General features: G+C 35.6%; 1 protein-coding gene across 1 annotated transcript; it reads left to right on the top strand.

The window, feature by feature from the left end:
* Positions 1-5631: 5631 nt before the first annotated feature.
* LOC138322459 (neuropeptide Y receptor type 6-like) lies at positions 5632-7122 on the top strand. Its single transcript, XM_069266486.1, has one exon. It carries the CDS (start codon positions 5645-5647, stop codon positions 6722-6724), a length of 1080 nt encoding a protein of 359 aa, XP_069122587.1. The 5' UTR covers positions 5632-5644; the 3' UTR covers positions 6725-7122.
* Positions 7123-12962: the final 5840 nt, after the last annotated feature.

Raw genomic sequence — 12962 nt, 5'->3', positions numbered from 1 at the left:
TTAACTGTTTGTCAGCTGCCGGTGAAACCAGAGGGGATTGTAGTGTCTGTCGGTCCGGATTTCGTTTCCAGACGATTACTTGAGAAAAAACTCAACGGATTTTGAGCAAACTTCACACAATGGTAGCATATGAGAAAATACAGCTAGGGAATGAATTTGAGGTCAAAAGGTCAACTACAAAGGTCACTGCTACTAAAAATAGATTGTTTTTCATACCCTTTTAGTTTCCGGATAAGATGAGAACACATCAACGAAATTTGTTCAAACTTCATACAAATGTAACATAGGGGATAACATCGCTATTAGCTTGGGATTGGATTGGATTTGCTGTCAAAATGTCAACTACATGTATATAGATCATAGATTGTTTCACAAAATATTAGTGTTCAGACGATAACTTGAGAAAACATCAATGCATTTTGATCAAATTTTACACAATGGTAGTGGTCCTGCAGGTAGGGCGTTAGAATTGTACCTACTGCCCCTATTGCATGATCGTAAGGAGACTTAATTTAGGATCTTATCTTTTCTCTTCTTCCTAACTGACTTTATCTTTCCTAATGCCTCCCTTGGCACAGCCTCACTTGTGGCCTTGAGTTGCGCGTTCGACCCAGTGTGGAAGGCTCTGGGTTCTGTCCCCTGGCCGAGACACACCAAAGTCTATAAAAGTGGTAGTTTTTGCCCCTGCTTAGCGCTTAGCATACAGGGAGGGGAATGACTGGTTCGCCCGTTGTCGGTATACTGTGACCGGGTGGGGTGTGTTGCTTGGTGTCTTCGGCGGCATGCTTCAGTGTTATAGCACTATAAAAAGGGTAACAGTTCCACTTGACAAGAAGACACAACACGAACATACCGCAGTCTCCCAAAACACACACCTCGCACAACATACACGCAATACACCGCATACATGGGAGGCCGTCCTTACATGACCATAGCTGTTAATAGGACGTTAATTAATCAAACAAACAAACAAACACAATGGTAGCATATTGTATAATAAACTTTGGATTGAATTTGGGATCAAAAGATCAATTACAAAGGTCACTGTTACAAAAAATAAATTGTTTGAAAAATTATCGTTACCAGACGATAACTTGAGAAACAAATTTTGATCAAATTTTACACAATGGTAGCATATGAGAAAATACAGATTGGGATTGAATTGAGTCTAAAGGTCAACTACAAAGGTATATGTTACTAAAATAGATTGTTTCACAAATAGTTTTTGAATGATAACTTGAAAACACATCAACGGAATTTCTTCATACAATGGTAACAGGAGAAAACATAACGTGATATTGAATTTGAGGTTAAAAGGTCACTGTTACTAAAAATAGATTGTTTCACTAATTTTCATTTCCGGCGATAACTTGAGACAGAATTTGTTCAAACTTCATTCAATGATAACTTTTGTTTGTTTGTTTGTTTGATTGATTAACGTCCTATTAACAGCTATGGTCATGTAAGGACGGCCTCCCATGTATGCGGTGTGTTGCGTGCATGTTGTGTGAGGTGCGTGTTTTGGGAGACTGCGGTATATTCATGTTGTGTCTTCTTGTATAGTGGAACTATTGCCCTTTTTATAGTGCTATATCACTGAAGCATGCCGCCGAAGACACCAAGCAACACACCCCACCCGGTCACATTATACTGACAACGGGCGAACCAGTCGTCCCACTCCCTGTAATGCTGAGCGCTAAGCAGGAGCAGAAACTACCACTTTTATAGACTTTGGTGTGTCTCGGCCAGGGGACAGAACCCAGAGCCTTCCTCACAGGGGCGAACGCTCATCTCAAGGCCAAAAGTGAGGCGGTGCCAAGGGAGGCATTAGGAAAGATAAAGTCAGTTAGAAAGAAGAGAAAAGATAAGATCCTAAATTTAGTCGCCTTTTACGATCATGCAATAGGGGCACATAACTTAGCAATAAAAACTGGCCATAGATTAGAAACACGTAATTGACGGCAGGGGACGTGTGTTGCAACACTTAGTGTAGGCTAATCACACTCTTCGTCAAACTGATGTTTTCCCAATATGGAAGTACAATTATACATTCTACATACATTATACATTCTTTTGCTTTAATTTTTGTTCGATTTATTTTTTATTATATTGGGAATTCAGTTATCATTCATATACTTCTACAATAATACTTACTTGTTCGTTGGTTATGTGTTGCTTGTCATGACAGAAACAATAAAATGACTTCAGGAATGCAAAAATTAAATCTTTTTGATTGAACACCAATTAATTTATGATCCTATATAAATCACGCCCAATTAAATCATTTAGATTGTTAGTTTGGTTATCACAATGCAGAATTAAGTACACATACATAATTTCCCATATCTTAGCTGAAATCAGTTGTTTCCTATTAAAGTCATCGGATACTGAAGACAAAATTTGCGTTGAATTCTCAAAAAAGTTATCGCATTTGGAGCGTTTAGCTATTTTTATTAAAGTTTCGTGTTTTCTCTCTAATGTAGAAACATGCCCGGAGTATTGGAGACCCATGCTGACATACATATATGCCCACTTAGTTTTATACACTGTATGTCTCGATCTGGTTTGTTCTTGACAAACATTCGCAATTATAGTTTCTGTTATATGTTTTATTCTATTACACATCTGTGAAAAACGGAGCTTCAACGGCAGTCACAAAATCTAACCTTTCAGTGCATTTGCTAAGTCATAGCACAACGATCACAAATCCGGATGCTCACATCACTCATCACTATTGCTATAGAGCAACGAGTGACCTTTGTGTACTTAATACACAACATCGAAATTACTTCCTTTCATTTTGATCAATATATTCAGTAATTGTGATTAGTTAATTATATAAGCGAAGTAATTAATATGTTATAGAGGGGTACTAATCGATATTGAAAAGTCAATAATTTTGGCTGATGTAGTTATGAATTATGTATCTATTGAACACTAATTAGTTTACAAACCAAGGGGAGTAATTGTACATTTAGTAAATATGCGTCCTAACTAAACCATTATGGAGAACTGAGCCAAGCAGTTCAGTCCTTTACAGTTTTTGTTTGTATGTCTCAACCAACATGGAAATTATGTGACTTTTTGACTTTATACCAATTATCAATTCATAATGTTTGGGAATGGTGTCGTGGTAACTTTTGAATATTAGAGTTACTTCCATTGAAATTGATTCATTGCCTTAATGATGTTCAATAAAGATAATTAGTCGGCAAATAATTAAAAACACACCTTTGACATAGCACAAGGTTAACAGTTCTATTTGTCATTATGAATATATGGCCATTACAATGCGAAAGAATGTAAAACAGATTATGTTATAAATCTATGCTGAATACTCATTTAGGTTTTATCAAATGAGCCTGAAAACATTTCGGTTGGATTAAAAATTTCCTTACATAGGAGATCGTTCGGCTCAGTGTTAAAAATGGAGGGATGACAGGGTAGGAATAAGGGAGACAAGGCGTGGGAGCTTTAGTTATTAGCTGTTATTTCATAACTTTCGAACCCCATTTATTGACATTAACTTTCATCATCAGTCGAAAGCTGCTTGAGAAATAACTTTTATTCTTACTCATACGACAGATCACCGATCAGGCGACGAAATAAAAAAAAAACTACTCTTATGATACTGAACTCTTTCTTACAATAAAGTCTAGTATTGCCAGTTGATGGATCTCATTTCTTGAAGATTGTTTTAAGGTCATCTGACCCGAAGGGTCAGGATGACCTAAAGTCGTCATGTTTCGTCCGTCGTCGTCCGCCGTCCGTTAACTTTTCACATTTTGAACTTCTTTTAAAGTTCTACCGCCGCGGTTTAGCTGAAACTTACATGAAATGATCCTGACATGGTCCCACCAAAGTGTTGTTATTTTTGGTGTCGATCCCAAATCCAAGATGGCCGCCAAGGCCGCCATCTTGAAAACACATTTTGAACTTCTTCTCAAGTTCTACCAGTGCAATTTGGCTGAAACTTGCATGAAATGATCCTGACATGCTCCCGACAAAGTGTTGTTATTTTTCGGGTCAATCCGAAATCCAAGATGGCCGCCACAGCAGCCATCTTGAAAACACATTTTGAACTTCTTCTCAAGTTCTACCTATGTAATTTGGCTGAAACTTGCATGAAATGATCCTGAAATGGTCCTGACAAAGAGTTGTTATTTTTCGGGTCAATTCGAGATCCAAGATGGCCACCAAAACCGCAATCTTGAAAACACATTTTGAACTTCTCAAGTTCTACCAATGCGATTTAGCAGATTCTTGCATGAAATGATCCTGACATGCTCCCGACAAAGTGTTGTTATTTTTTGGGTCGATATGAAATCCAAGATGGCCGCCACAGCTGCCATCTTGAAAACACATTTTGAACTTCTTCTCAAGTTCTACCTGTGTGATTTGGCTGAAACTTGCATGAAATGATCCTGACATGGTCCCGAAAAAGTGTTGTTATTTTTTGGGTCGATATGAAATCCAAGATGGCCGCCACAGCTGCCATCTTGAAAACACATTTTGAACTTCTTCTCAAGTTCTACCTGTGTGATTTGGCTGAAACTTGCATGAAATGATCCTGACATGGACCCGACAAAGTATTGTTACATGTTTGGTTGATCCCAAATCAAAGATGGCTACCAGGACACTATATTTTATTAGTTTCCTATATGGTAAGGCCTTTGGGCCTCTTGTTTGAAATAAAATTTGTTGAAAGAAATTGAAAATGATCCTGACATGGTCCTGACAAAGTGACACCATATATAATTAATTTTACTATTGCTAAGGTAGTCAGATGACCGTTAAGGCCCTTTGGGCCTCTTGTTTCATAAGGCGTTTAGGATAACAGTTCACAAAAAAATTTAAATGTTGATTTAGGCTTTTGAATTTTCGTTTCAGTCAATTCTTCTGATGAATCTCCAATGATGTTGATAGATGTGAAGTCCTACACCATATTCCTAAATGTGAATAGATAAATTTAATACACGTGAAACCGTAACTGACAATTAATAATCGTGATTGAAACAGCCGATGGGTAAGTAACAGCTTGTCACTAGTATACGCTTCATTATTTATGTATGCTCTATTTTAACTGTACTGTTAGCTCTGATAACGGATGTGGTGTTTGGATGTAGAACATCAGAATACAGAACGGACAATCAGGAAAGAATTTTTGTTTGGCAGTTAGTTAAAACATTCTCTATAGTACATCCAGATTTTACATTAGAACGTTGTTTACAATGGTAAGTACTTCATTTAATCTTTTAGTTCATATGATATTGGTTTTCGTTATGCTTTTTTATGTTTAAAAAAAGATGGTTTTGCATGTTACGCGAAGGACTTTTAGCCCCGTGCGTAATAATTGGTGTTTTTGTATGAAACTATACTACCAAGAGGCAACAATTGTATCAATTGCAACAATATTAATATCAAGAGATGTTGAGCAAATCGCAAACAAAATATCTTACGTTTATACAATTATGAAATAGTTTCCTTAAGTATAATTACTATTTAGAAATATATTTCGTTTGGTGAATGTTTTTTAAAATGGATGCTTATAATAAAGATAAGTCTGCAACAGAGAATTAAAAAATAACATCTAAACAATACTATATATATATTGTAGGAATCACAGAACAAAACAGAAGTGGTGATGACCGATGATGAAAGACATTCTGCTCCAGAAGTGTTCGGCGTATGTCTGCAAATTCTTGGTTTCGTTGAAAATATCTATGTGATCATTCTGTTATTTTCGAGACCGAAACTTCGCAAACGGGCTCATGAGTTCTTTATCCTATGCTTGAGCTTCAGTGACTTACTTGTGTGTTTCACAAGTCTCACATTCTACATACCAATATATACAAACATTGATATTTACTCGGAGACGTTTTGCCGCTGGGTCTATATTGGATGGGTGTTATTTTACTGTTCCTCACTCATCCTGGTATTATTGATTTCTCTAGAAAGATATAATGCTGTCAATTTTCAAAACCTCTCTCCTTTCGCCGGGAAATCTAAATACTATGCCACCGTCATACCCACAGCGCTACTGTTTATATTTATTGTTGTTTTTATAGAAAATGTGGAGACTACCGGTGATTATTACCGCTGTAGACTGGAGCTGATGTATTCACACCATAACATGTCTCTGATTCTTATCTGTACCCAGCTCATCATCATCTTACCGCTAGTGATATTGACTACTTCCTTCTACGGAGCTGCTGTGCATAGACTAGCATGCTTGCTCAGAAAACAACAATGTGCTTATAATGAAAGAAATCGTCTACTAAGAATAGGAAATACAATGCCTAGTTCTTCTTCATATCTCCGGTTGAAATTAATGTCGAACAATCTCCAACCGTTTTCATCAAAAGTCGACGTAGGTGATCAATCAAAAAATTCTCATATGTGCAAAACTGCCAGGTATGATACGAATAATGTTAGCCTTCACAGCACAACGCATGTGATGAAGGATCAAGCTTGTAAGCATTCCATGCACTGTAGTAATAAGACAAAAAAACTGAAAAAAGCTTTGACCACAGTACTAATCATTCTGATAACATTGTTTACAACCTTCGTCCCACATGTTATTATACAAATGTTAAAGTTGGCACATATATTTCTGCCAGGTTTGGAGAGTATTACGAAATTGATACTGATAGCACATCCTGTAGTTAATCCTATGTTGTATGTCTGGCGAATTAAGTCAATGAGAAAAGAACTGCGGAATTAACTTTGTTTCTTCATTGAACATTCGAACAGGGAACTTCCCTTTCCCTGATTGTATTTGATGATAAATAATATTTTCATGGATAAAGCATTGTACAGTATACAATATGTAACGATGAATGTAAATGGTTAATGTACATAACACACATAATTTCAAATGGTGTTGTACTATTGTAATGTTTGCTTTGCCTTGGATAACTCTACCATAGACTTGCCCACTTCATGAAAGATGAAAGACATGTAATACAGCTTATTTCCAATTTGGTTCATTATCTAATTCGGCCTTTCGGCCGTGGATTTCTTAGAATTTGTTTCAAAATAGTGGGATATTATAGTTGTAAAATTGCTATAAAACGTCGAGGTATGAAAGAAACATTCTCTTTCATAAGTGGATATGAAGGATAGGGACATTCTCTTTCATAAGTGGATATGAAGGATAGGGATATTCTACCCTCGGGATCACAAATTGTCCTTCATATCCACATATGAAAGAGGCTTATATTATTGTATATGTGTAAAAGACACTTCCGTCTCGCTGTGAATTTGATATTTTATACGGTTTAGTTTTTATTGCCTAGTAGGTAAGTGATATAAAACAAGTGCTATAAAATGCATACAAACGTTTTAATATTGATTTGTATGATTATTACTCCATTAGCAGTAATAGGCACCAATTGTAGCTGTAAGACGATACCATTTTCTGTCTAAAAGTATTCTGAGCTACAATATTGCAGTTACATATAGCGTATAATAAGCTATTTAAATTGTATTTAAGACGTTGAATGTATATGGACGTTTATATCAAATAACATGCTTAAGATATAGGATCATATAGAAAATGAAATACGTTGTACATTTATTATCATGTATATTACATTTTTTTCTTTCCCTTCTTGTATCTCATATTTGAGGAATTAAAGATATGATTGATTGAGTGATCACTATATAGCTTGATTTTAAAACACGCTAAATGTTGGTATATATTTGTGTTACAGGAATTAAAAGTTTATGTTTATGTTTTCTTTTGGTTAGCGTCATTAGTAATATACCGGAAGTCGATTCACTTCCGTAATCCTATTATTATGTAATCAGTGTGTAACCTATATATGTGTTATGTCGTATTAATCCAGACACAAATGTAAGGAAACCGATTTGAATATCGATTATACACTCATTAATACCAATTGTTTGTGCTGAAAACGGAAGTGTCCGAATTATCGCAGGTTCATGTATATACGTTATATGTTCATATTTGTGCATTATGAAGATTGTATGCAAAGCTCTGGCATCTACATAGACCATAGATGTCATAGGAAGGTAGTTTAATGCTTATATTTACATTATGAATTCATTTTGGGGTCTTTGCATTAACATTATTTAAGCTAGACCAGGAGAACCGTTTATCAACGACGATTCAATCTACAAGATGGAACAGCCATTTTGACGGTGATCAGTTGACGTCATCACGTCAACATTAATGAAGTCATAATGGTCACGTTTTTGGTATTAGTTATACCGTCATATACTTCACTTTGCCTTGGTTAGTTCATATAGCAGAAGTGACAAGTAAATGTTAATATTAAGGCATGCACATCCATGAATAATAAAATAATTGTATGGATAAAAAGCATCCTTGCTGAACGCCTCTAACAGTCAACAAACCTATCAGTCTAAATATTTTTGGTGTGTGTTTGCCATCAACGTCCTCGGTCGATAATTTTTCTTTAGTCAATAAAAACATGCATCGACCGAATTCAAAATGCTACAATTGTTTTATTATTTGAATTGGTTTTTCTTTACAAGCAATTAATTATTAAAAAGACATACAACAATCTAGCGTATACATCTGTATTTGTATTTCAGGATATATTACCAGATATTGAATGAGTAAATATCAAAATGAGCATACTAATGATGCGAGGATTAAGATACAGTTTTCCTATTAATTCTGATTTCCAGATACATGTACATTAGAAGATGGCGAATGCATCATCATTCTGTAGTTTTCATAGTTCTCAATGTCCGATAAACGACGTGTATAGCTTATATACTGTCTAAATAAAAGCACTGCCTTTACGTGTATCATAATTACATCTTTATATTTGTAGCTCCGACGTTGTTTAAAATGTTTCATTTCTTATCAAGACTACTGGTGGAGAGGCAAACCCATCTATCTATCATTCGCTGTGTTTGAAGAAAATGTGTTACCAACAAATCGGCATCTTAGAAACGCTCGATATATTAACGTTATAATGCATGTCGCATTCAAACGCTTAAATGACTGCGACGCTTTGATGCACTGAATCGGGAAATCCCTATCTATTATCGGGCAATTAACTTTTATCAGTCGATTTTGTTTTATAGGTCAGTAGGGGTACCGACGTCCAATGAGATTGATGGAAAAACTAGAAAAATGTATTTTGTTTGATTAATTAACGTCCTATTAACAGCTATGGTCATGTAAGGACGGCCTCCCATGTATGCAGTGCTTGTGTGTATGTTGTGCGAGGTGCGTGTTTTGGGAGACTGCGGTATATTCGTGTTATGTCTTCTTGTATAGTGGAACTGTTGCCCTTTTTATAGTGCTATATCACTGAAACATGCCGCCGAAGACACCAAGCAACACACCCCACCCGGTCACATTATACTGACAACGGGCGAACCAGTCGTCCCACTCCCGTTATGCTGAGCGCTAAGCAGGAGCAGAAACTACCACTTTTATAGACTTTGGTGTGTCTCGGCCAGGGGACAGAACCCAGAGCCTACCTATATGTTGCGACTAATGATTAGGTTTGTTATTTTCCATCTTAACCACTATGTCACCGTGGTCAATAGGTCGAAAACACTGGGTTTAAATCAGTGTGAGAATACACTGAAAGAATAATAAAATATTCTTAAAATTGATCAATATAAAATATATTCTTATTAAAATATTGAAAATGGATTCAAGTGTTGTATTAATCTTTGTGTATATGGTTTATTAATATGGTTATTTAGTCTTTTGCTATTGTTTAATCGATTGTCTATGACAACACGCCTGAAGCCACTGTCACCCAGTATTTCTCGCCAAATCATAGGCTGTTTCATCGACTGATATTGTTCTCTATGCAGATGTATAAGTTTTATTCCCTTGCATGATTTTGTTATTTTTTTCTTTGTTAAACGTTAATAACTAGTTTAAATGTAAATATAAAGCATTGAATTTCATATTTTATTTTTCAGATCCATTATCGTGTAACATGCATTGGGTGTTCTAGCATATCTATAACGGATATGCTAGTAAAACCCCAATGTGTGTTACACACCAATGCATGTTAAAAATATGACAACGAATGCTTAAATAAATATTTAGAAATGTACGTGTATAAAACTTCCGATTGATACGGCACAATGAGGAAAATAAAAATCTTATAATCTTTGATTGATAGAATTATATATGGAATTTATGGATACGGAACCCATCGCCAATCATCTTGACAAATGAGGCTTAATGAAGTGATTATTTTCTGTGATTTGTATTCAACAAGGAAACTACAAGATTTGAACGTTATTCACTAAAAAGGCACATCAAACGAATTCGTTTGCGTACATAAAGAACTTAAAACTAACAAAGTCATTGCACATCGCATTAAGTTTTGTAATCTAGTTCTGCTCCTCCATGCAACTATTCAATTATAACCATGAATTGTAATAAACTGTACTTCGTAGTCATGGTTTGTTAAATTTGAAGACTCCAATCAGCTTTTTCGTCAAAGTACGTGTTGTTTGTTGGTATGATTAAATATATAATCGTTTTTGACGGGCACTTAATTAGGACACGCAAACAAGGAAACTTTCATTTGCTATACATATATTTTTCATTCACAGCTTTCGTTCAATATTTTGTTTAAGTTGATTTATTGTTGACTAAATAGTATGAATCTGTAACTCTTCATATTGAATATATTGTCTCTTGCAATTCAAACCACTTACCTGCCACACCCTACTCACATTTCACCGCGATTATTCCATACTTAACAGCTTCACTCCACCATTATAGCATTACTAAGTAGCTCAAAACAAAGTAATCCAGTGTAATCAAATGACGTTTTATATAATTTGTGTCATAAAATGAAGTAATACATAAGTGATGTCGCTAGGTGTGGACCCATTTAACGATATAATCCAGGTTCATGTGGTAAACAATATTCATAACTAGTCCACACCCTGGCTTAACACCATTTTGATACCGCCCGTCTATTTATTTTAATTTCCATTCTCAGCAAATATCTATTGCATTTGTTGTTTAAAGCTGTCAATGCAAGTTAAAAAGCATGTATATGAGATTAAAAAAATAATAAATCAAGAACGAACAATAAACAAATAGGTTAGAACGATATCTCGTATAGGCGTACTACAAGCCTTATGATTAATAAAGTCCTATTAACAGTCAGGGTAATGTAAGGACGGCCTCCCATGTATGCAGTGTGTAGCGTGTATGTAGTGCTAAGTCAGTGTTTGGGGGTACTGCGGTGTGTTTGTGGCGTATCTTCATGTACAGTGGAACTGGTGTCCTGTTTTAGTGTTATATCACTGAAGCTTGCTGCCGAAACAACACATCCCACTCGGTCACATTATACAGACAACAGGCCAACCAGTCGTTCCACTCCCGTTATGCTGATCGCTAAGCAAGAGCGGAGAGCACTTTTATAGAACAGCCAAAAGGGAGGCGATGTCAAGGGAAACGCTTAGAAGAATAAAGGCACTTAGGAAGAAGAGAAAAATAAGATCCTTAGGGATCGGCGAGCGCGTTGGGAGATACATGTAGACAAAAAACAAGAGATCCCAGAGGGATCTTGGCGCCCAACAAAGATTGATCTTTGTCTGACAATTGACAGATCGATCTTTTCTCTACTTTTTAAACTTCAACTTGCGGCCATCTTGTAAACCAATTGGTCCTAAAACGTAATATGCACAACTAGGACCATAGGGAAACCTACATAATAAAAATTGAGAATGGTCCCTTCAGTACTTTCTGAGAAATAGCGATAACAGACTTTAACTATCAAAATTGAAGATGTCATTTAGCAGACCGATTGGTCCGAAAATGCAATATGCACAACTAGGACCCTTAGGAAACCTACATTATCAAATTTGAGAATGATCCGTCAGTGCTTTCTGTGAAATAGCAATAATAAACTTTAACAATCAAAATCCAAGATGGCTGCCTGGTTGAAATCTTGTTGACCAATCTGTCCCAAAACGCAACATGCATAACTAGGCCCTAGGGTAACCTAAATATGAAATTTGAGAATGATCCCTTGAGAAATTTTTGGAAAATAACGATAACAAGAATTGTTAACGGACGGACCACGGACCACAGACAAAAATCGATTTGAACAGCCCACCATTTGATGATGGTGGGCTAAAACATGAAAGTGGCGGTCTATTACAGGGGATTGTCTAATAATCTATTCTTGAAATACATCTGTACTTATTTGTTTTAAAATCTCAAATATGTTCAACTTGCATTGTCAACTTTAATTTTTATGGAATGATTTTCAAGCCAGGACAAAAAAAACTAACGTTAGTCAAATAGTACTATAAAAAGGGATACAGTATTCAGTATTTTTACCAGTTCAATATAGCCATCCATGCACTTTTGCGTATCCCAAGCCTTTGTAGACAGTTTTATGTCATTAATCTTATTTGTTGTTTTATCGATTGCGAGCGAGGTTTGTTGGAATATATGTATCGCTTTTGGTCAGGAAAAGTCACGTTTTTTTATTATTACACCTTGTTATTCGCCTCAGTCCATGGGCACTTATCTAAGGTTTATAGCATCTTGTGAGGATAACAATTAGATTATTAATAAACAATTATAGTATTAAAAGTCCATTGATAAGAAGTAAGTCATAAGATGAAACACGAACTAAAAGATAAAACTTGTATTTAACATCATGATCTTATGTAAACATGCAATGAAATAACAGTTTAATATCATTACATAATCTAGAAATGTCAAATGTAATGTCTAGCAATAAAGTAATGCCAAGCAAAATTATGAAGTCGTCAAATGGCCATTATTCCATCACGACACTACACTATGAGGTGTCTCATTTCAACTGGGTCATAATGGCTTTAGAACATATCTTTCATACTTGTATAAAGCTTAGTCTTTTGTGACTTCTTAATAATTATTCAAGGGACACCTCGCAACATTATCCTCGTGTCCAAAGTGCACATGTTTGTAATTCGTTGAA

The sequence above is a fragment of the Argopecten irradians genome, chromosome 4, assembly GCF_041381155.1.
Source record: "Argopecten irradians isolate NY chromosome 4, Ai_NY, whole genome shotgun sequence".
NCBI classification, from domain to species: Eukaryota; Metazoa; Mollusca; class Bivalvia; order Pectinida; family Pectinidae; genus Argopecten; species Argopecten irradians.
This window is presented reverse-complemented; position numbering and strand designations above follow the sequence as displayed.

What these genes read in the sequence shown, in the direction of transcription:
- LOC138322459 (XM_069266486.1), top strand. Translation starts at nt 5,645, where the DNA reads ATGACCGATGATGAAAGACATTCTGCTCCAGAAGTGTTCGGCGTATGT.